The following is a 25,249-nucleotide window of genomic DNA, read 5'->3' as shown; positions in this document are numbered from 1 at the left end:
AAGAGCAGCTTGACACCCTTAAGAGAGCCAGTGAAGTTATTAAAGTTCGAAATGATGACGTTTGTGATATTGAAGTAGCCTCTAATCAAGCTGAATAAGCAGTCTTGCATGCTTTCAATTTCGCTTCTACGTAATCCGATTACCATCTCCTTCACAGTTCCCTCTCGCCATTTCTTTCGTACTTCATTTTTGTTGTTTTTTGCATACAATTTCCGTAACTCTACTTTTTATAAATTTCCGCCAAACTCTTGACATTGCTGAATAAAATTTGACATATAAGAAATTAAACGACTCGCGTGCTCTATTTTCTTAGCATTAGAGCCCCTAAAATTCGAAGAAACAGTAACGTTTCAAGATGCACAATGCTTGTAGCAGACTGGTACGAAGTTAGTTTTAGGTGTAGCGTACCGAATGAGCTAGATCGGTTGATCCCAAAGTGAAAGATTTGGTTGATGCAAGGTGGGCTAGGTGGGTAAATGGGTTGGTAGGGGAACCGTGTGGAAAGGGTGGGTCGCCCCTGGTAAAGTAGGGGTGGTCCAGCAAGCAGATTCCTGGGCTGATCGATGGAACGACCGGCGCATTGGATTTTCCAAGAGTAGCGCGCGCATTCTCATCCTTTCCAACAGCATTACATCCACCGTGTCTTTCAGTTACTCACGATCCTGCCGTGGTGGTGCATCCACCTTTCGGTGAGTGCATACCTGCTAACGAGAGAACGATGCAACTGTGTCACTAGGCCGTATGGCACGTGATCCTGTCCTTGCACGGTGCTGCTCTTCTTTATATCCGTGGCGACGTCCAATGATCGCGACGTATCGGGAATGCACTTCTTGAATTTTCGAGAAAACGTGCGTAGTGCGTGATCTACTTCTTCCACGAAATTGTTCTCGTTCTCGTTCGATTTCACCTCCCCCGTTGCTCTCGACCGCAAACGTAAGTAGGTATCTACGTAGCAACGTTCCACGTCCAAATGGATGAAAAATAGATCGTTGAGATATTCAGAGAGAAATTGATTTATGGGATGACAGGGTGAGCCTAAGTGTGTTTATCGTAACACAAAAAGACCGGCTGATGTCGCTAGGAAGTGAACGGAAGGATATTTGCTATTGTCAGGTGAGACACGTGGTGTTCAGATCCTATGATAGATTGATTACTCTGCATCGAATACCCGTTAGATTTCTTTTTCCTTCCTTTGCTTCTCTGTGTAACGTAAGTGTTCAAATGATTTTAGACGTTTTCACTGAAAACATGCATAAACGTCGGTCCGTCGATGGGAATGTACAGGAACAGGCTTTGCCCATTCCAGTTCAGATGTTCCTTTGGCGACAATTGAGGTACAATATTCTTCTACGCAAATCGATCTAATTTATCGATGATGAATTTACTTTCGTTCGAAGGAAATTAATAAATCTCAATAGCATTAACAACGATGTCCAATATTTCTTGGAAAAGATACGTAGCTAAAATGCGTTTTGACAAGTCAGAAGCTTTAACGAGCAACGCATCGTTTAAATTATTGCGTAGCACGTAAAGATTATGTAAAGACGTAGAGTATTATGCAGATCGTATATTCATATTTGTGCCAGAGTTGTTAATTTTTGTCATTCATTTGCAACGTATAGTACACTATATCATATATTTAATAAATACAATATACTATAATTTGCATATTACAGGCCGTTCATACGTGCGAAACTTGGCAAGCTTCACGAAGCATCTTGCACGGTAAAAATTCATACCTTCATTTTTATACATGTCCTTTCTATAAATGAGGTTGTTGAAGAAAGCAAACGATATAAACGGGTATATATGTGCCAGCGAATGTGTGTGTGCGCGTTTGTGTGTGCGTGCGCGCGCGCGTATGTACGTGTGCGTGTATGCATGTGTGTATAAAATGAACATTACAAAAGAATTACGATGTTTGCGAACTAATTTTAAAGCAAGAAATTCCAAGAAATTTTATACGATTCATACGATTACAATGTCTTAGGACGTGAAACACGATCTTTCTGACATATTCGTCCACAGATTCGAATGAAAGAACTTTCAAATTGTAGATATGCTTCTGCTCCATTACCAAAGGGGGAAACGAAACATTGTTTTATCCGAATTTTTGCTTTCGTGATTGTCCTCGATAAATTTGTTGTGCTTTTTGTTAGAGGTTTGCCTTATGTGTACAAAGAAGGTGAAAATTTAATAAATTTGAATTCTTTTTTCTTAATTCCAATGCAATTTTGCAAATACAAAGTTAGTATAAAGGTTAGTATGTTTCTAAAGTCGTGCAAATCAGAGTTCAGACAGTCAGAATATACGTTCTATGAGATTACCATTACAAATTTATCCCGATAATAAATATATGAATAATAATATATTCAAACGAATGAAATAGCTTTTTATATCCGACTCGTTATACAGAAATTTTTAACTTGAGATTAATAATAAAAGGAGAATTTCTTACATGAATATTCATTGTATTAATAAAACTTTTAGATTCACTGTCTTTATCATGCATCTCTTTGCAATTTGAAATATTTATAATCAAATGCAAGAATTACAGGCGAAATAAATAAACTCGTACCAACTTGCTGCAAAATATTTTAAACGGAGAAATAATTATTAACTGTAATCTGAATAACTAATCTGCGCTATGTTGCCCGAAAGATTTTATACAAGCTTTTTTGCACTCATGGAATCCGAAGCTTTGATATTATAGATTAAATAAATAATTACAAAGAAAAAATATATAAATATGAAATTGATGTCATGGAAGAATATCGCAGGATTTCATGCTGTGCAAAATCCTTATCAACCATATCCTGTCAGCCTTTTGTTTTCCAATACCTACCCGACTACCTGCACTAACAATGTAACCTCCTCCACGCTGCCGCCTCCACGTGTCACCTGCAGTTCTGTCAACACGCGCCAGGCCATCATGTAAGTTCGCTAAGCCTGATACCTGCCTGCTCCCATGTTTGCCAACCTATTTGTGCAATTATGTACTTTCTAATTATTCTGGTTCAATTACTAGAGAGAATTCACTATTTATAAAAACTATACTATCTATTTATTCCTTTATTGCATGTCTCTTTGCTATAAATACGAATGTTTGCTTTATTTGCAGTATCAAACAGCTTTTTCAATATTTAATCCAATTATCTCTGTTATACATTGTTGCGTACATTATTTTCTAGCTCAACTTCAAACTATATCTTGTATATATTGTGATATTACCGTCCTTACGCCTGCAGTTACTATCAAAACCAAGTGGACGTAGTCTCAAATTAATAAACTAATTGGTACATTGTAAGCTGATGCGCTTCGTTATTTTTGCCAAGGCGTTTTGATATGAAAATTGTAATATCGATTGTCGTGAAATTTTTATATTTTCTCAATAACACGCGTTCAGTGATGAGTAGTGGGTTTGTATAGTAGAAAAGATACCTCTCTTGGGGAACTGTAAGCACTGACTTTTCTGAATGACACACGTATAATTTTGTTACTTGTGTGATGCAATGACGTATAATTTTTAATTCGCATCGTCTACCTTGCTTGTTGTATTCTTTTCTTCTTATTCGTTCTTCTCGTTGTTTTACGACTTTTCAAACTATTTTGCAATGTGTTCAGAGGAATAAGCTATTAATCATGATCGTGTGTTTCTTAATGCATATGTAGGAGACCAAGGAAGCTTGTACGGTTGGTATAAGAAGTATTTCACTATAATACTTTCCATTGTAGATATTAAATTTTGCCTCTTCTTAAATATCGTTTTATTACGTCTTCTGTAATTTAATTACTCGATGTGCAAACCATCAAGTTTTCTAAACGACTTTTAAATGATCGTTGATAGTCTCTGGAGAAGGTGTTAGTTCAGAATCTTCACAATGATTTAACACCCTCTTTGAGCCTGATACTGGGCACTGTGCCACGATGGCGTTTGATCCAAACCGCTCTTCCCTACATTCTCCATGCCACGGCCAATCTCTTGCACAATAGGTGAGTCGCCCACCTTTATGCTTCCCTTTTCAACAATTTTATCTAGCTGTTGCAATTCCATTTTACGAGAATCGTTTTGATTAATCATAAAGGAAGGATTTTCAAACCCTTGGAGCCATGGAAACAACTCTTCTTTACATTCTGCATTGGATACTTCTCGACGCTGCCGAAGAATGTGCCGAGACAGATGCCGACCCAGGAAATCCCTTTTACTATTTATTTTCTATACCTACCATGAGCGTAAGTGATTTGCATCGAACGAAAGAAAATAATAATTTAATAGTTTCTCATATTTTTTCTTCTTACAGCTGTTCGTCTATCTTTTTGCGCCGCTGTGTAATCATCTGAAGGATATTGACTTTAAAGCAAATTTACGTTTGGAAAATGGTTTGAAAATATGGTCGGCTATGTACGAATGTCGTCATCCAGATACACCTTGCTTCACTACTCACTGTCGAATTAAACCACAGGCTTTATGGAGTCGTTCTTTCAAGTATTACAAGCAACATCAAATGTCAGATGATGTGTTTGTCGGAGGAAGTGAGTGAATCTATTTTATAGTATTTCGCATGGCACGATACATAACAATAACATAATATTCTGTAATATATATTATTGAAAATATTTCTTAGACGTGGAAAGTCCACCGAGTCAATCTGTTAGTGCGTTTTCTGATCAAAGTGCAGACAAGTCTTCGACGAAACAGTCGAACGATGATGTAAGTATAAAACATTGCTTTAGAATCAAAATTATGATAATTATGATTTGTATTATTTCCAGAACATTTGGGTATCGTCGCCAAAGGACACTGTTTTTCCAGAAACAATCCCCGAGGAGAGCTCTGGTGCCGAGGATGAGCACGTAGTGAGTATCTAGAATAAGCAGCTTCCTCTTAATTTCACTTTGATCGATAAAATAATAGAATGAACGTATCAGGTGATCTTCAGATTACCGTCCCTCAGCGAATCGGAAAAAGCACTAGACGGGGTAAGGATGATTTCCAATTCTATTATTTCGGCAAAATGCTAATTATTCGGACTCACTGATATTAGTCCTCTGGCATTGAAAATTTATAGTAGTAACGATGTCAATATACACGAAATACACGACTCGTGCGTTATTATTTCAGGGAGAAGCCAGTATCTTTCATGTAGCTATGGGCAGGGCAACTGGTTTCTCAAAGTTAACGATAGAACAGGTTACAGCAATTTCGACATTGGATACTTGCAGACAATACCAGGAGAGATCGACGATCGCAGGGTTAGACAATTTTTATAAATAGGTTCATTATCATTGAAGCTTCACTATGGTATGACGTAATAGAGGATTCATTTTTTAGAGATACGGAGAAAGAAAAAGAGGATCAGCCTCATAAAACGGAAAAAGAAGCGCAAGACACGTCGAAAATGAAAGGTTCTGTGGAGCAACGAGGTCCTACCGATTCAAGTGGTGTAGGGTTGACAAGTAGTTGCGCTGCTATCGATGGAGACGTTCGAGCCGCTACTTTCCTCGATGTAGCTGTGCTTAGGTGCCTTTTTGTTCCTCAATGGCAGGAAGAAGGTGTATATTGGGCTCTACAATTTTTATACTATAGGTAATTATTTACCGAAGCGCTTTGCATATTTAGAATTACATTATATAAAAAAATTGCCTATACAGATTACGTATGATGAACGAAGAAACATCGGTACAACAGATGCCACGACGCCGTAGTAATTCTTTACCAATACCTAAGATAGAAGTGTCGATTTATCAAAGTCCGGAAAGTAAAAAGAAAGATGTATCGAAGGATTTTATGGAAGTACCAGAAGTTCGAGACGTCACCTTGTTAACTGGTACATGGAAATATTTCTTAGCTTTCTTCTGAAACTTCGAACCTTGTGCTTCTGTTTCACCTATCACAGGTCACGATGGCGATACAAGTCATACAAGACGAGCCAGCGAGAAATCAAAGAAAAGAATGAAAATGGCTGACCTCAAAGCATTTGTCGAAACAAAATTATTATCGAAATCTGAAAAAGCGCTTGAAAAAATTGGTCAAGATGATTCGAAAATGCTGTTCGATCAGGTAACAAATTAAACAAAATTCTCAACCATGGACTACCTAAGACAATAATAGCAATCAATCTTATTTCCAGGACAGCCATAGAAGCCTCGACACGGGGGATGATAATTTAACAAGACCTACTTCGACAGCGTCGAAAATCTTTGAAGCGAAGGACATTGATCGTATGAAACATCCAACGAATTTAATAAAAGGAAAAAGCATGCCGAGTTTAAGGTACGCAGTACGGGTTGCAAGTAAAACTAAACATATATCGAAATATTCAGTTTTACAAAAACTTCTTCTCCTTGACTATAAGTTTTTCTACTTGTTCATTCGTACTCACATACACCGATATTCAATCTCGTATTTTATACCATAATATTGCAGTTTCAAATTTCTTACGAATCTTCGTCTCAGCATTTTTAATTAATTTCAACTTTCTATCTAGTAATTTATATGTATGTGCGTACGTATGAACTTTTAGTTACGTTGTCAGTAATTTAAGCAATCAGATTCAACAACTATTTTATGCTACAAGGAACAAGCGTTTCTTAGATAAATAATTGTTCTCTTTGAACGTAGATTATAATCAGTGTTGGGTAGCATATCGTGTACGTATTGACTTCTAATATCAATTCTACACGAAAATGGCATCTATCTTTTAACTAGTTGCTAAAAGTTCACTGTCTAGACACATTTTACTTATCTATCATATATTTCTCGGACTCGTAGATCTACAGTAGAAGCGTTAATTTATCGATATAGATCTTGATATTTTAGATAGATGCCAGATTTATCTTTTTATTTACAATAGTTTTTAGTACTTGTAGGCGAAGTAACGTGTTACGCTCATTTTCATTATTTCTTGCAATTATTACTAGCACGATCATAAATCATAATAGAATTAGAACAGATTAGCAGTTTATTAATTTTATATTTATTATTATTGTCGATATAGGTATTATTGTTATATAATATTTCATCTTCCAAGCGTACTTTGAAATTTAATTTTCAGGCATCTCTTTTTCTAATTTATAATAAGATTTTCGATTAAAACATTTCCTTAGAAAGTTGTAAATGCATCCTTTTTTAACTTGTATTTCAGCAGCTATTTCAAGCTATAGATTTCAGAAAGAAAAATTCATTTTTTACCCAACACTGACAATTATTTTTCAGCTGTACCTAAATTCTCATAGATAATCCCAAAACTATGTTATTCTAATGAATACGCAGATTCTTCATGATGGTAGAAATCGAAAAATCATTATGCAGGAATTATCAAAAGATTCAGTTCAAAATAAGACTTTACGAAACCTCGATTTTTACCCTTATAAAGAGTTTGTCTACTTTCATTCGTAACACAGTTTTGTTCATTCTGCATAATTTGATAAGTCCTTGGTTAAAACTTATGCGTAATGTGTTTCTCTGTGTGTCTCTCTCTTCTCTCTCTCGTTCGCCTTTTCACCCCTGAACTCGTACTCAGCTGCTTGATTAACGAGCTGACCGCGGGAGGGTAAGTCATCAACGTCACTCGGAGGAAGTTCCGTACTGCAGCTCGGTTTACACGCTTCTTTTACGAGCTTCCTGCTTCCGGTAGGGCGCACAATTATCCTTTAAACACACACCACGCCCTAGCCGCCTCGGCACGTTAGCCAGAAACAACGGATACCGTAAACACGCCGTTTCTCGCGCTTATTTTTCAAACTTATCCCTCACAAGGACCAACAATTACGATATTAAGAATCGCCAATCGATCGTATGTCTTACGCCCATTTACTGGCTGCAATTTACTACGATACTTGATTGCTAGCCACGTTTAAAACGTTAATGTCGGTATATATAAGTTTTAGCGTGGAAGTTTACAATATGAGTAGGTGTACAGGTCGTACATTTTAAGCGCGTTTCAATCGAATATATTCCAATTACTAAAAAAATTAATGTGTAAAATAATCGACGCTTTGTACAACAATTCGTTCGAAATCGCCTTTATCTGTTTTATAACTTTTTTAATTGCATGACTAAAGAACAATACATCGTTCACGATCTTTTTACTCTTGAGTTTGTAGTCCTATTTTGTTTTATACGCGTAGAATTTTGCCAAAACTTTGTTCACTGATCACAGAATATTCTATATACGACGTTCACTACTGAATCTAGAATAGGTTCATCAGTGGCTTAGATTTTTTGAACTACGTTCTATTTGCTACTAGAAATTGTGCAAGTGTATACGTTTCGGACCATATAATATAGCTGAAGATTCAATTTGTGATACAACCGGCAAGAAGATATATACATATACATTTCCAACATATATCGTTAATACGATTTTCTATCAAACTAAATTTTAACCAAAAAACTTGTATTTCGTACATTCAAAGTTTTATTTCGAAGAAGTCATTCTTCTCACCGGCTGTATCACGAGTCCCATTGCACATTGTACACGAAGGTACGATCTTTCCCTTGGCAAATTACTCCATATTCTTCGATCACATATATTTAAGTCACGAAAGTATTCAATTTCACAATATCAAGATCGGAAAAACGTACACAGTAAAATATGGTTAAGGAACACATCGAGCATGCAACGTGGAATGGCAAACGCACTGAAGTAGATAAGAACCTTAGAGGTCAGACCGTAGTGCTTGGCTAGGACTCACAGTGTCCGATGGCATGGAGAGAGTTGATAGAAATATCTGCTATGTCCGGTTTCTGACGAGTCGTATTTTGTAGGTACGTCGGTGATACTCGTATCGAGAGGAAACAAAGTCGATTTTATAGTCAATCGTACACCGCACCGAACCCTATCATCACTGTCACAGAACACACGCCTACTCCATCCCCAGATTACATGAAGCGACAGGTAAGAAACATTATAGCTTACGCTAAATTTGTATACTTATAGCGATCGCAAGTAAGGCTTTCTTATTACTATTATTTCATTGTTTCTGTAGTTTGTACCAAATTGCAATTATAATAGATATTATTACGGTGTCCTTTATAGGGTTCAATCGATAGTCAATTAGATGCTATCAGTATGCACGGTAGCCGTTTAGATTTTGAAAGGAAACCCAGTCTTACACGGTCGCAGACAGATTCTAATATTACTTACGCCAGCGACGAAATACCGGAAGCACCTGGTTCCTGTTGTTACATCACCAAAGAAGGCGATATCGATCTTCAAGTCGTTTTAAAAGTTGGTACTGTTTTACTACACAGCACAGTTTTGCTTTTATCCGATGTATTTTGCAAGGATTACTTAGTAATCGCATTTTTAATTTTTTACCAGGCCGTACACTCGGTCGCCTTGAGGGATGGCAATTGTTGCACCTTACGAGTGTGTGAAAATATATTAAATTTAGTGGAGCTTTTAATAGATATGGGAGTGATGAAGCAGTGTCTTCGTGACGAAATCACGGGTAGCATAGCTGGTGAATACAAAATGTCTCGTAGTGTACATACATTGCATTTACATAAGCCTTTTTACAATCTTTTATATTATTTCATTTCTTTATCGAATACTTTGCCAGAATCTGCAACGGCAGGCGAAAAAACGGAAAGCGGAAAAAAGAAAGATTCCCCCGAGAACGAGCAAGAATACCGACAAGATCTTTCGGAGGAGTCCAAATTTTCATCTCACAATCTTTTGATGAACTGTGTGATCAGAGTACTGAAGCATTTAGGCTGTCCGCACGGCTGCTCGGACAGAATACGCGGACCGCAGACGGATTTCTGTCGATCTCAGGGACAAACGATTCTCAGCAAATTGCATCGAGCCAGTTCGAAGCAATTTTCTCGGTTCCTGAGAACAATGGTGCGGGAACAACCGATATCGGAGATTTTGGAATTCTTTCATGCATTCGTTGGATTCTGCTTGGATCCAAGTTCGTTATTATCTCCACTTAGTGAGTAAATCGAGAGGAACGAACAATGGCACGGTGCACGCTTACGATATTTCATTCCGTTGCAGAAATGCTTAATAAAATGCCGATTATAATTGGTGCGAAGCTCCAAATTAATTTTCAAACGCAATTAAAAAAGATTCGTCGCGTCTTCGATGTTGCAATATTTTTGCAATATTTTATATACGCATTGTATTGATTATTTTGTTACTCTTGATTTTCAATATTAGCAAGAATTGAACTTGATAGAAGAGACTCAGGATGTTTTGTGGTTGGTAGATCAGAAACGAGGATGCAGCAAATCACCAGAAATCGGCTCGCAAGGAGGATACGCGACGAATTTTGGTGCTAATTTTATGGGAAGTACCGGAGCTGGTGGTGGTACTGGTAATTCCTCTGCGACTGCCGCTGCCGGTACCGTAGCTGCAACAACTACCGGAACTGCAGCAGGATCGTACGGGCTTAGTAGTCACGGTGCTCGTGGCATAGAAAGCTACATTTTCAATTATGTTTTCAAAGCCCTAGTTACACGATTCATAAAATCGATAAAGGAGCTGAAATCGCAAGAAAACGTAAGTTTGTACTGCGATCTTCGGCAATTTATGTCATACGTTAAAGAAGTCCATGGAGGTGCTTTTCGCCGTGTCGCTCTAAGTGGAATCTTAGACTCTGCCGATCGACCTAACAAGCGATGTAACAGCAATGTTCAAACTACCCGTGTTATTAGGTAAAGAAAGATGCAAATATATTTTCTAAAGCACGTGGAAAGAGATGAAACGTAGAGAGTACAAAATGAAAATGCGTAAACACTTTCAGGCATATACATCAATCTGATTTGGAGGAACACGCAGATATCGGCGGGGATACCTGTTACACCGTGGACGATAGAGGTACCAGGAAATTTCTTTTTAAAAAACGGAGTACGTCTTCGACTTGTGCAGTATGTACATCGAATTACATATATTATTATATTATCACTGATTCTTCATTTTGATAATGTAGTTTACATTCGTGCAGAGTCTTCTTGAAACGGAACTAAGCGAAGAGAATGCGAAGATTAGTCAAAGTCCTCTGGGAAATTTGAGGAAAAAGCATCACATACTTACTCCACGACAAAGTGAACGTAATTTAGGAATAGAATCGTTAAGTTCTGGGAAAATTCGAAAATCTACTCGCTTTCAAATCGGTGGCATAGGTAGAAATTATTAAAGTTTCCAATTTCCACTAATAATAAAGCAATAAAAACTGACCATGTACAAAATTATTACGAGCATATAAAATTTCAGTCAATTGGTTTCGAAGGGAATATGGTAGAACTGATTCTACTGATAGCCACGAAAGTAGCGAATCTCCAACAGACGGTAATTTCGTTAGGCAATCCAGTTTTCATTATGGCCATCATCGTAGTGGATCTAGGTCGGGACGTGGGTGAGTCCGTTTCCACAGAGAACTACAAACTCGATTAGATTCGAAAATTTCTTTCTACGTACATACGTATACAGAATACTTCAGAACTAGAGATATATAACGCAGGAAATACCATGGAATGTTATTAAATTTTATTTTACCTCTTAGTATTAGTTTTTAACATAAAATGTTAGGGTTTCATTGTAATTACAAACATTCTATTTGCGTAGCGTTGGCCTAACTTTGCAAAAAGCAAAACGTCGAATGGAAGATCAGTTGAATAAAATCGGTTTCGGAAAGAGTAAGAAAAAGGAAAGTCTAGAAGAGGTACCAGGAAGCTGTAAGTGATCGATTGTTCCGTAATTTTCCGTCGTGTTTTTAAATTTACCTAAAATACGATTGTACTGCAAATAGATTTCAGCAGAAGGAATTCTATGGAATTTGGCGAAGCTTCTAGGGAATCTGAATTCGTAGTGTTGAAAGAGAGAAGGCTGGTACCCCGTAACGCCGTCTACGATGGAATGCTAAGATTCTCATTCTTATTGGAGACATGCCAACCGGGTTCGGTTCCTGATCACTATCTTATGGCGGCAATCTTAGATCTTGTAAAAATATTTTATTTTTTACAATATTAAATCATTTTCAAACTTTAATCGTCGAAGAAATCGCTCATCTTTTATATATTCGAAGTGATTAACATTAAGGAAATCGCCATATATGTATTTTTCTGTAGCCTTATGCCCCGGTGGTCGCACGAGCTTCTTTGTTATTGGAATGTGCCCATTTTGTTCATCAATGTAACAAAGGGCAATGGCCAACCTGGATGAAAGTGAATTCTCCTCTGTTTCGTCCATCGGTTCCCATTAATAATCGAAATGCATCTACAGTGCTGTCGAAAATTCACATATTGCAACGTACTGCTGGAAAATTATTTTATCAATGGGCAGAGGTATCTGATAAGTATTGATATTCACACAGAAGAAACAAATCTTTGTGAAGAAGAATACATTCGATAATACGCGTGTTTAACAGGCTCTTGGGACAAGATTAGAAGAATTACTGCTGGAAGATAAGCAAAACGCCGATCAAATGATCGCAATCGTATCTGATGAAAATAAACAAAGAGATTTAATTATCGAAGACGAGGAGGAAGATTTCCTCGACGAAGGTAATTGTACACATAATCTTAAGATACAATTGCAAAAAAATTAACTTGGATAAGTAAGGAGAGATGTTCATCGTTGTTTCAGCTAGCATAAATGGCTATGGATCTCAATGTCCAATGGCGTTACGCCTTGCAGCCTGTATTCTACTTCTGGAAGTGACAGCGTTTCTAAGAGAAACTTACCAAACTTTGCCAAAATTTAATAAACTTCTAACAAAAGAACGACCACCACCTTGGGAAAGAATGTACAGCAGAGAGGCAAATCGACGATGGAGCATGGCACTTTCTTCGATGGGTCATTCCCAAACGTCGGCTCAAAGTCTTCAATCGATCGTAGGTGATCGTGAAGTAGCTCGTAAGTATAACAAAATCCTGTTTTATTTATGCCTCGTTCCCTTTAATTTAACTCCTCCAAATTATATTTTAAGCGGAACGCAAGATCAGTTTCGTGCTTTACGAACCTGATAACGAGTCAGAAGGTAGTAGTAAATCGACTGTTACTATCCAAGGAGAGGATTTTCAAGGTACTGAGAAAGACAAGGCCAAACGAGTGCAGCCACCTCAAAGTCGACCGTTTCTCCTTCGTCGTGGGACGGCGGAAAATGCAACTGGTTCGTTTAAAAAGCGAAGTTTGAAACTCAGACGTGGTACCAAAGAAGGCAAAGATACGGAATTGGAGGCTTGTGAGTATACTCTGAAAATATGTTCCAATCCCTATAAATCCGGGTGTGTTCGATAAAAATATTAATATTACCGTATCTTCGTTAGATACGGTAAAACGAGCAGATTCGATACAATCGAAGAGAAAAGTGAGTTCACTGTCAGATAAAAGCGACACCTCCGAGCCTGGTTTCGGAGGTGAAGTCAGCGGAGAAGAATCTCCGGGAATTCCCGTCGACGATCAACTACCGGAGAGTCCCAGCGACAGCAACGAAACGGACGAGACGAATAAAAATTTCCCGTGGATGAAAGTCTTGATACAGTTCACCAATTCGTTCAACTTTTACTGCTCTCATCAGAACTTTTGTCATCCGTATTGCCACCGGCGTCAAATGCGGGCGTGTAGCAGGTTGATGAAGTCTATAAGGAAAATTTATGGAGAAGAATTTGGGATCCTCAATGGTACAGGAATGTTTGACTTTGACACTGATAAAAAGGAAGCGAGTAAAAAGGAGAAACGCAGCCGGAAGGTTTCGGAGCAAGCGAGTACTCAAGTGTCGCCTGTGCGTAGAAAGGATAGCGTGGGGAAAAAATACAAGTAATTCTTATACTATTTTCTATGCAGAAATATAATTAAACATAAAATCCAAGTGTTTCTATTTTTTAAATAGGATCGAGAAGAACATGGATGGATCTCAGTCGGGTAGACTGGCTCAACGAGATTCGTCGAAGGATTTGGCTGACCAAGATTCAGAGAAAGGGAAAGAATCTTCGAAAAAGCGTGCAGATCCCGATAGAGAAAATTCACCGATTCTGAAATATTTAAGAACTCAAGTGAAGGACATATTTCATGCACCGCTAGCTACTTTGGTGAAAGGCGCGGTAGTAATGACCGAGGAATTATTCGTGGACGTTCTGCCCGTTGCGTGGGAACTTTTGTTAGAATCGAACCAAGAAGTCGCAGCGTCCGCCGCGTCGCTTTTCATAGTCGGGGCTGTACGAGCTCCTAACCAAGCCAGCGAATTGATGCACCATGGTCTTCAACATAGTAGCACGAGCGTACGAATAAACGCGATACTAAGGTTTCAAGTGTTATGGAAGCTACGGTATCAAGTTTGGCCACGTATGGAAGAAAACGCTCACCTCACGTTCAAGGTTCCTCCACCTGGCATAGAGTTCACGTTACCCTCGCCAAAAATCGGTATCGAGTCATTGCCCGTCGTGGATCCACCTTGGATGCCACAAGTAAAAACAAAGGTGGAGGAAGTGACTATTAACCAGGAACATCATGTAAGCCTGAAATAAGCGTTGAAATTGTAGAACACCTTAGAATTAGAATTTTCAGTAGATTAAGTAGAATTTACTACAACTATTACTTAGAGGTCCCTGGTGACGGCAACGAAAACTCGTAAGAAGCAACAAACTGAACTCATAAAAAGGGCTTTGCAGGCACAAGACGACAAGAAACGCGAAGAAAGGGAAAACTTTTTGATCACTACCATACCGATTACCGTGCAAGCAGCATACGAGCCCAGCCCTGTTGGGGATGATCATGACGAAGGTAATGCCAAGTGCTTTCTCTAACCCTCGAAACTCGGTCAATGCGATAAACGATCGCGCTGAATTCCCGTCTCTACATTTAAAAATCTCGTATCTCTGTAGGAAATGTTGGGGACGAAGATGGTGGTGAAACTATACAAAGAAACACGTCTCATCATGGCCAATCTGCACCTTCGTTATTCCCTTCTTCCTTATGCTCTGCAATCGTACAAATAATTCATCTACTTGACGATGCCGCCGTTTCGGACGATGGAAGCGCTGTTTACGAAGTCGCATATCAAGTAAGCAATTCACCATTCGATTAGTCGTACAAATATTTGTACATATCGTCGACAAATATTTTTAATCAAAAACTATGGGATGGTGTTTTTAATTTTACTATAGGTAATCTGGAATTGTTTGGTAGAAGATAGTGCGCTATTCTTGCGTTACGTTTTGGAACGTCTAACCAGAGAGAAGCAGGAATTGATGTTTAAAATCTTGCGACATCTTATTCGGTTTGTGCCGAAGCTCCCTCAACAGGCTGCTTTTGCTTTGTACAATTACATCATTGGATATGTTATGTTTTACGTACGTTCTCCGCACGAAGAAGGACAAAAATTGATCGGAACAGCACTTTCCATTCTATGGATGGTAAGTAAATTTAAATTAAAATTCGAATCGAGGAGCTCTAAGAACGTTTGTTCTTTACAGGTTGTGCACAGCGTCCACGGAATAATGTTCAAAGATTTGAAGCAAATATTACGGAAGGAACAATGCGATGCTTCGATCTTGTTAACCGCGAACGTCCCATCTGCAAAAAGAATCGTAGTTCACGGTCCTCAAGATCCAGACGCAGGAGGAATTCCCTCGCAGTTTCCGGTGCAGGAAGACACGCAATTTTGTCAGATACTGCAAGAATCTTTAGACTTTTTTAGTATCGAGGAATCGAAACAACGAGAGTATTTCCTTGTTGACTACAAAACACGTTTGTACTAATCACATCTTTCTATAACTCTAGCTCGCGATTTACGATTATTTTCGTCACGCGATTACGATTTGCGTTCCAGATCAAATTCGCAATCCGTCATCGTACGTTCGAGATTACTATTTCTTTAAAGGTAGATCGCAATTTTCGGAAATCGAATTGGTTCACATGAAACCGGAGGACGCATTCAACGCTTTGCAGCGTCAAGAACTTGTTCACAAGTTCGTCGAAATTGGCAAAGTCTTGTTAACGTGGGCAATCTTGAAAAACGTCGACATGGTAGTCCAAAGAGTGGTCTTTCTTCACGAAGAACTAATGAAGCTACCTTCTTTCCCAAGAAGAGCACTGGAGGCGGATTTGGACTTGTACAAAGGCGGTGAGATCGGCAGAGTAAGTAAACTTCTATTCTACTACATTCAATGATACAGTCTGTATGTACAATGTACGTGCGTATATCGTGGGAGAATTATATGAATTATAATTATTTCTTTCGTCAGGAGCTTCTTGGTCTAGACGTGATGCACAAATTTATGTGGGTGAAGCTGATTGCCAGAATGTTCGAAGCGATGGCAGGAAATTTTGCTTATTCAGGGGATATTCATCTGTTTCTAAACGTATTAAACGGTGCATTGATTCTGCACAGCGAAGATTCCTGTATTTTGCGTTACGTCATAGCTACGTACATCAACGCCGCGCATAATTTTAAGAATATCTTTTCAACGAATGGCTATTTGCTAATTATGCCAACGTTGTTGCAATTGTATTCGACTCATCAGACGAACAAATTGGTGACAACTACCGTAGAGTACGCTGTTAAACAGTTTTATCTCATGAATCGAAAGCCGTTCATTCTTCAAATGTTTGGGAGCGTTTCCACCATACTGGACACGGATGAGACCAGCATCCATGGAGAAGCGCACAAGGTATATCGTACAATCGTATAATATGGCCATTATATTCGTCTAACTTTCAACAATCGTTTAAAGGTTCCCTCGGCGTGTCTATTTAATTTATTATTGAGTCTGGAAACTCCATCGCCGGATCCTTTGCATATAGATGAATTGGTTAAAGAAGAAAAGCCTCTAAAAGCTATCGATTTTTGTTATCACGATGAGAACGAAATGGTTACCGTATTAGATTGCATATCTCTTTGCGTGATGGTAATAGCTTACGCTCCTGATTCCGTGAGGGGTCAACAAATGCTGGTGAGGCAAATTTAACTAGCTGTATTTAAAAATTATATGTTCTGTATATATCCACGATTAACCTTCTCTAATTTAACAGACCATATTGGAAGCGATACTGCCTTGTTACGTTCAACAGATACAATCTCCGACTTACAACAAAGAAGGAAAAACCGAGAAAGAAATAATACATCAGTTGGCCATAGCTGTGAAGACCTTAGTGAATAATTCCGAAGCACTCACAAAGTAAACATCGATTTTCGATCAAAAGTTTTAGTTTTTAAGTACACGTATATCGATGCATCGAATTTTTTCAGATATTACAACGGACCGCAAAAGTCGAGCCCTGAGCACAAGGGTTCTAGTCAAAGAAATTACGGCAAGGGTCCGTATTCGCCTGGTTTTGACTTCGAAGATGAAAGTCAGTCTGTCAAGTATATAGAACATTCTAGAGTGCGAATCTTCTACGATCGAGACAACGACGATGCCGAAAATTGTCATAAAAATGAGTTTCGAGGACCACGCGATATGCTATTGAACATGGTAGGAGACTTTGTAGCTCGTTGCTCGGCTCGTTTGGTAGAATTGAACAAGAAATCTCAGGATGGCAAGACGATCGAATTGTTGGACTCCAAATGCCATATAGTAAGTATTTCGTTCTCGCTTCTACGTTTTACCAATGTTCTATGCGTACACTATTTTCTCATAGAATAAAAATCCAGCTTTTTAACTAAAATCTTCGTTAATTAGTCTTTCAGCTATTTGATAACTTATTTATTCCATCTCTGTAGAATTTTTCATGTTTGTTATTAACATAAGAACCGTATGGCAAAATGAAATTGTAATGTAATGGTTCGTTAATAGCGATTAGCGGACATTGCGCATAGCCTGTTAAAAATATCTCCATACGATGCGACTACGATGGGTTGTCTCGGCTTGAGAAGATACATGAACGATATTTTACCTTCGACCGATTGGTCCAGTGACGATATGAGGCCTGCACTGACAAATATTTTAAGAAGACTGGACAAAACATTTAGCAAAATACATAAAAAAGCTTCGATAAGGGGAAGCACCGATTGGGCTGCAGCGAGCAATATTTTGAAAGGAGTTTACGAAACATTGGCCAAATGTCCTTACATCGCCCATTTCGCATATTTAAAGGCATTACTAACCACTTGTCAGGTATCGTATAAAAATAATTTGTTATCGTACATCTTTGTAAATATATTAAAAATAAATTCTAAGTCGAATATTTATCACAACTCAAAGTGGATAATAGTAGATAACATCGTCGTTGAAGTGTAGTTTATTTACATATTTAAGTGATTATTACTTGATGAAGTGATTTATGCTTTACGAACTTAGGTACTGAAGAATTAATAATAGTAGCGCAGCAATAATAAGGCGTTTGACGTTTTATTAATTAGAAGCTTTAATTCTACAGTCGTTGATCATTGGAGATACCCCGTCGGAGTATATATCAGCTTCCTCAGCCGCTTTTATGAGTAAAATACCTCCGCAACATTTTTGCTCGACGGTGCTTCGACTGATAGCACTCTACGTTATATCTCTTGGAGAAGGATACCTACACGCTATGTTTGCAACTCAGACTCGAATCGAAAACGTGCTTCTTAATTTATTAATACCGTTGTTTCTACGCGTGGGAACTGGAAGAAAAGGTAATATTTCGGCAAAGCTGTCGAAAATGCTAGAGACCGGAAAAGATATTGTTATGTTTCAGACGTACCAAAGCTGAGACAGTCGGATATAAATTTTGCTTTAACCGCGGTATTAAATACTTTATGGCCACCTACCACGAAGACTGTGCCAATAACTTCACAAAATATAAAGACAACGACAGACATGAGAACGGGTAGTTTAACGTTTGTAGCGAGAGATTCAAAGACTTTAACTAAAACGTCGTTAACGTTGTATCAAATTGCCTTTCTAGGTAAGCGATCGAATAATTTTCCAGTAACTTTTATACCAAATATCTACGATAGTTATCTTATCTATATTCTTCGCTTTCTTGTAGCCTTAAAAATAATGACGATATGCTTCGAAACGGAACTGAAAACCGAATGGCCAAAAATTTTACGCACAATGCGTTTGTTGAACAAACGAAACGAGGCTTCCACTTATCTCTGGAACTTTATAGAATTCGTAGTAACTCATCGAACCGCTTTGTACATTCAAATGCTACCGTTCATCGTTCACAAGATCGGTCAAGCACCCATTTCAGAGCACGAGAGAAATATGCAGACCACCATACGAGCAAAGATTAGCGGCGATACTAAAACAGTACCAAAGTCACGTGGTACTCTACTGGCTGATCTTATACACGAATTGAAGAACTTGAAAGAAGAAATAGAAGATCGGAAATTTGGTTGGTAGGACAAATTACGCGATACGGTCGGATCACTTTGATTCGTTGTCAATAGAAGACTGGTTTATAGACGAAATACAACCAGAACCGAAGAAGAGTGTCCCGGACATGCATACTGCGACCGAAGGGCAATCTCGCACACAGAGACTATCGTTGATCGATCTTTTAACCGGGGATCTTGGAACCAGGGGTCACATGAATCATCAGACAAATTCAAGTGGTACCATTAAAACAACGCAACCGAGTCAAGTATCGGCGCCACCAAATGGTATACAAACTGCACGTGGTACGTTTTTATCACTTGTCACATTGCAAATTCGTTCGATAGAACTTCGCAAAGAGTTTTAACAAATTTTCAGTGGCGGTGGAATTAACGTTGATGTTTCCATTTTATTGATATTTCAGGATCAAGTACAAGCGGAGGTTCCTCCACCCTCCGTGAAGCTTGCGAAGGTATCGCCGAGCAGCAAGGGGAACAACTACCAACAGGTATTTCGTTTCTTCCGAAATTGTTAATATCAGTCCCGAATTTTAAATATTAACGGTGCGACTGCAAGCCTCTCATAAATGTTTCGCTGTTTTTCTAAGCGATTAAGAGACGTTTACCACAGTTGGATCGAGCCATTGTCTATAGGGCACTGCGAGGAAATTTGCAAAGCTCTTGTGACACCTTGTTCTTTTTGCTTCGTAAATAACGATGCATCGTTTCGTTTCGTTCCCTGATAGCGAGGCTTGCGACGAAGCGTCTAAATATTTTTCCCCTTTTTCGAATGCAAATTCTTTTGTTTCGAAGACTAAATCTTATTACGTGTAACCACTTAACTCGATTTCCATCGCTCACACTTTTAATTTTCCATTTTCCATCGTTCGGGCCTCCCTGTTTGGTCTTATATTGATCATTGCGTTGCTTCCATTGCTAGCTAGGGGACGGAGGTAAGCGGATTCTAATAGTAAATTCTGCTACAGTCTATGATAAACGTCCTGCTGGTGTGTTTCCCCTATCACGCTTCTCCATATCTCGTAATTTCATCTAATCTTGCTCACTTTTTCTCCTCTTCTATATTCCTTTTGATCATATCTGTTGCTAACTATCTTTGTATTATTTCCGTGAACAGAGATTCGATCAAATTATGTGTACGATTGTAATTCGATTTGTGTACGTATGCACGTTAAAAAAGTTTATTCCTCGATGTACATTTCTGTGTACGCTAGCGGACAAAGCGTTATCGAATTTCTCGTCTTCCCTTTGAAAGCAAGGTTTGAACTTGTTTACCGTGTGAATTCATCCTTGTAACATATAACGAACAAGTAATCGTAAAATGGCACTACTTTAATCCATTAATCGGAATGAGTATATACACATACATGTATAGTACATATTTCGTTTAGCGTGTATCCCATATATTTCGTACATCTTGTTTTTCATGTACTTTATGTGACGATATGTTCTACAAACATATAAAGATCGATCGACGGAAAAGTTGAGGGTGATGTCCGAGCCTTATAGGTATAAGATTCGATCATTGCCCGCTGCTATTCATACCGAGTCAGCAAACAATTTGACGAGCTTGATTTCATGAAACCTTAATCGGGGGAAGAGTATTTATTATGAAAAATAGAAAAATCTCATTTTCACGGTATGTTCCATTAGATTATTCTATTATTACTGCTATTTTCCCTTTCATGTTTCTGTACACAGCCGTAATAAATAAGTATATATGTATATATATACTTATACATATACATATAGCAGTAATTAGACAATGGTAATGTCCAACAGTTGGTATCCTATTCATTGTTGCATAGTTGTATTTCATTATAACGTAGTTGCTTCGACTTTCTCGTTTGCTTTCCTCTCCTTACCCGATCACACGATCTATCTGTAATTCGAATCTAATTCTTTCACTACAAGCTGACACAGTCGATTTGTTTATCAAACGAAAGAATGCTAATAATTCGCGTTTGCGTGGGCGTGTACGTACGCTTGAACACTTTATACAACCTTCATGTTTCTCCATCGATACTGTATTTTTCATTTTTTTTTTTTTTTTTTTTGCTCAATAAGAGTCTTGCTTACATAAACGTTTAAACACAATTTCTCACAGGTCTTCCATAATCGAAGCAACCTCGTCAAGAGTCAGGGAGAAAACACGACTACTTACATAGTACATTATACTGTTTCATATTTAACCGTTTCGTTTCAGATTTCCCGCTGATTAATTCTGTTATACAGATATCCTATTTTTCAAAACTCGTAATTTTCCATTAAATTGAAATAATTGCGCCGTGAAAGTAGACTATACTTTCCGTACGTTGTATAGCGCACAATATTGAATATTAATGCTTTAGTAGAATTCAAATGATAACAATAAAACTGTCACCTGGTATGTCTCATTTGTCGTCTTTCCCTTCATTCTCGACGTTAAATGTGGCATGTTTCAGATAAATTTTTTTTTTTTTTTTTTTTTTTTTTTTGCTCAATAAGAGTCTTGCTTACATAAACGTTTAAACACAATTTCTCACAGGTCTTCCATAATCGAAGCAACCTCGTCAAGAGTCAGGGAGAAAACACGACTACTTACATAGTACATTATACTGTTTCATATTTAACCGTTTCGTTTCAGATTTCCCGCTGATTAATTCTGTTATACAGATATCCTATTTTTCAAAACTCGTAATTTTCCATTAAATTGAAATAATTGCGCCGTGAAAGTAGACTATACTTTCCGTACGTTGTATAGCGCACAATATTGAATATTAATGCTTTAGTAGAATTCAAATGATAACAATAAAACTGTCACCTGGTATGTCTCATTTGTCGTCTTTCCCTTCATTCTCGACGTTAAATGTGGCATGTTTCAGATAAATCCCAACCATCTTCTACTAGCGATGAACGTAACCATGTAAAGCCTCATCCTATATTAACTCATCAAAAGGCGCCAAAACTGCGCTTTCTCTCCTCCGTAGAGTTTAGGCACTCATCAGGTAAATTTCGAGCCTGTATTATAAATAAATAAGTTATAGTTACGACAGATCACGATATTACCGAATTCGTGAAAATAGCATTAGCGATTTACACTAAAATGTAAATAATAATTATAGAAATTAATATGTCTACTAAATTGATATGTGTTATACAGATAGAAACATTTATGAATCCGAATATTACGATATCTAAATTATCGGATAATGGATGTTTATAATAAAGCTGCATTACAATGTTTAACAAACGCTAAAAGAAATTCAGACATCGAGATTTTCAATAGAATTTCTATAGATCAATCTGTACATACATACATGTATGTATGTATACATATATTTGCAACGTAGAAGTATAGAGATAACAGGTCAAATCGAAGTTTAACAACTTTTTGTTCCAATTTTTTATATTTTATCGAATATGCATATTGATCTAACGGAAACGTAGAATATAGTATGATGAAGGGGTTACCATTAGAAAAGATTCAAGTTAATCCATTTCATTCGTTTCATTTATCTTTGTAAATACAACAAAATCTTCCGATGATATAAATCATTAGCATGTTTAATTATTTTCTATTATATCTTATCGTATATCATACTTCGCTTCATTATCATTTGCACGGTATTTTTATCAACTAATACAAATAATACAAAAACACGTACCCTTCTGCCATACCTATGTTAATCATATTTATCGTATTTAGCGATACTAGAAACACTTTTAGTGACAAGATAAAGTAATCAAAGTAACCATTGTGAAAAGTACACTCTATACATACAATATTGTACACTCTCTATATCTCAATATTGCCCCTCTCTTTTCTTGTTTGATTCCTTTCTTTGCACATACATACAATTGCCAGATGCTCGCTCTTCTACAGTCCTTCCAAGCTTACTTGTTTCAAATTATAGCGAACAAAACGTACTACAACATAAATATGCATATACAAATCAGTTACATGACTAAGCTTCTAATTGTAAAAGTACTACAGAAAAGAAAAGAATATTACTTCCTTTATCGGATATGGTTATGAGCATGACTTTCAATAAATTCACTGAATATTTCATTCCTTTTAAAGCGCCTTTAAAACAGAATGTATAGTGTACAGTGTACATATGTAATGCGATGCTAAAACTCTATTCTTATATTATATGAATACATTATACGTATCAAAGACAAATACGCGAAATGCGATTAGGATTTAATATTATTCGTATTTCGATCTATAAATTAGATAAAAAAAGGAATAATCGCTTAATAAATATTTATTCGTGGTAGAGATAGTGCGATGTTAAGACAATTACATTTCACGAAACGTAATTGTTATTTGAAAAACGCTTCGGGTTACAATTTGTAGTTATGGAAGAGCAGCATGGATAGATTGTAGAATAGAGAGTAGAATTTTATGCGCAAAGAGAATTAATCGCGTGTTATTTCAATAGGGGAAACCGTGACGAGCCAACTCAGCCCAACCAGTCCAAACGAGGACAGTTCAGGCGAATCCCGCCCAGACAAACCTCGATTACAACGCTCTATGGGTCAAAGCAAGAAGACTTTTCGATTGCGAAAGAGTCGAAGAAGTCACGTAGAAGTAATAATATGTAGAAATATCAGATATTACTGACAGTGTTAAACGATATTACGTTTAATTCGATAATCGTAACGATTCGAACGGTTTAAGAATTTTAAGCACATCTTATTTGCTTTTAGATACTTTTATTTGTACCGTTGATGATACAGTTGAGTTAATTTAAATATTTTAGGCACGATCCTCACACAATGATTTGGAATTTAATTTTCAGACAGTGCAAGCGAAATCAGAACAAAGTAATAACGTATCACAACCAACGACCCAGTCATCGATACTAACACCACCGATTCCAGTGATGGAACCGTCGAGCTTCAGCATCCCCTCCGATTCGTCGTCGATTCGTTCAAGAAGAAGTTCGTCTATCCGACAATCGGACTGCGAAAAGGGCAGTAATTTGCTGAGCGATCAGCAGCAAATGCATTCTAACCTTCACCATCACCTATACCATCACCATCATCATCACCATCACCTTCACCTTCAAACATCAGATGCTTCATGGGACGAAGATACATCCAGTACGTCCGGTTATCGTGAGTCGTACAGTATGCAATTGGTGTCACTAGAAAGCAGCAACAATAACACTCGTCCAATTCAAGCACCGCCTTTAGCATCGCCAGATTTGAACGACATGCCCTCGACTAGTAGCACTACGACTCACATTTTCGAGGGAAGCTCGCCAGATTGCTCTATCAACGGAAGCGGAGGAGAGAAAACTGCATTGTTGACAGCTAGTCAAAGAACAACTTCTCAACATTCTCTGTTGATGGTTTTCCCGAATCAAGACGAAGATACGTTGATCTAAGGCAATTAACGAATATAGTCGATGTATACCATGACGAGACTGATTAAAGCGTCAATAACCTCTAATTGCTAACGGGAAGTCTCGCAGTACATATCCATGTGCTAGTATTATTTGCCACTTGAATCGTTCTTTCAATTTCGGTTTAATATACGATACCTTTCTTTTCCAATATGTTTAGGTGTTAATAGGAAGAGAGTACTATTTTCCGTATAAGAATAAGCGCGAATGGCACGTACCGTCGATTACCGTCAACAAAAAATTGCGTTAGCAATTAAAGGTTTAGTCGAACACGACAATGTAGAGAATTTTCGTAACGTAGAACGACTGAGAATTAAGAAACTGATCTAATACGGTGTTCAGAGTTTTCAATAATGTTCTCCGTTGACCGGAAAGACCAATTAAAAATACATATGTTGAGAGCCTAGCCTCGTGGTCACGGAATATGTACTTTGTAATACTTCGACGAGCGTAGCGAAATTACGACCACGTGGATGATTAGGCCTAAATATTTGTATGTCACGACTCTGTAAAAAACGAACATTTGAAATAAAAATACTTTAAGAGAATCACAATGAATTTTCTCTCCGTTCTTATTACAATCC

The 25,249-nt window shown here is 37.7% G+C and overlaps 1 protein-coding gene across 3 annotated transcripts; it reads left to right on the top strand.

Annotated features, from left to right (window-relative positions):
* The first annotated feature begins 615 nt into the window (after nucleotides 1–615).
* LOC100742175 (protein unc-80 homolog) lies at nucleotides 616–25,213 on the top strand. Of its 3 annotated transcripts, XM_033319109.1 has the most exons (51): nucleotides 616–933; nucleotides 1,029–1,113; nucleotides 1,232–1,334; nucleotides 1,677–1,725; nucleotides 2,908–2,934; nucleotides 3,673–3,693; nucleotides 3,848–3,993; nucleotides 4,086–4,233; nucleotides 4,302–4,533; nucleotides 4,626–4,711; nucleotides 4,774–4,857; nucleotides 4,930–4,980; nucleotides 5,123–5,253; nucleotides 5,333–5,587; nucleotides 5,653–5,828; nucleotides 5,898–6,061; nucleotides 6,132–6,274; nucleotides 8,771–8,900; nucleotides 9,042–9,233; nucleotides 9,327–9,468; nucleotides 9,568–9,942; nucleotides 10,219–10,666; nucleotides 10,756–10,879; nucleotides 10,942–11,134; nucleotides 11,226–11,367; nucleotides 11,577–11,686; nucleotides 11,761–11,951; nucleotides 12,080–12,295; nucleotides 12,379–12,514; nucleotides 12,597–12,866; nucleotides 12,940–13,194; nucleotides 13,280–13,769; nucleotides 13,843–14,461; nucleotides 14,552–14,732; nucleotides 14,834–15,012; nucleotides 15,116–15,364; nucleotides 15,425–15,698; nucleotides 15,781–16,088; nucleotides 16,196–16,621; nucleotides 16,685–16,903; nucleotides 16,983–17,128; nucleotides 17,200–17,527; nucleotides 17,747–18,067; nucleotides 18,330–18,564; nucleotides 18,627–18,836; nucleotides 18,921–19,271; nucleotides 19,342–19,557; nucleotides 19,677–19,760; nucleotides 22,134–22,256; nucleotides 23,697–23,845; nucleotides 24,057–25,213. In XM_033319109.1, the coding sequence occupies exons 3-51, from the start codon at nucleotides 1,249–1,251 to the stop codon at nucleotides 24,645–24,647; spliced, it is 10,422 nt and encodes a 3,473-aa protein (XP_033175000.1). In that variant the 5' UTR covers nucleotides 616–933; nucleotides 1,029–1,113; nucleotides 1,232–1,248; the 3' UTR covers nucleotides 24,648–25,213. The 3 variants fall into 3 exon arrangements, with proteins under 3 accessions (XP_033175000.1, XP_033174999.1, XP_033174998.1); XM_033319108.1 differs by lacking the exons at nucleotides 616–933; nucleotides 1,029–1,113 and adding an exon at nucleotides 7,524–7,553 and having other exon boundaries at nucleotides 1,249–1,334; nucleotides 9,568–9,921; nucleotides 24,057–24,647; XM_033319107.1 differs by lacking the exons at nucleotides 616–933; nucleotides 1,029–1,113 and adding an exon at nucleotides 7,524–7,553 and having other exon boundaries at nucleotides 1,249–1,334; nucleotides 24,057–24,647.
* Nucleotides 25,214–25,249: the final 36 nt, after the last annotated feature.

Source organism: Bombus impatiens, unplaced genomic scaffold (genome assembly GCF_000188095.3).
Source record: "Bombus impatiens unplaced genomic scaffold, BIMP_2.2 scf_0135, whole genome shotgun sequence".
Lineage (NCBI taxonomy): Eukaryota > Metazoa > Arthropoda > Insecta > Hymenoptera > Apidae > Bombus > Bombus impatiens.
The sequence above is the reverse complement of the archived record's forward strand: the minus strand, read 5'-3'. Positions and strand labels throughout refer to the sequence as shown.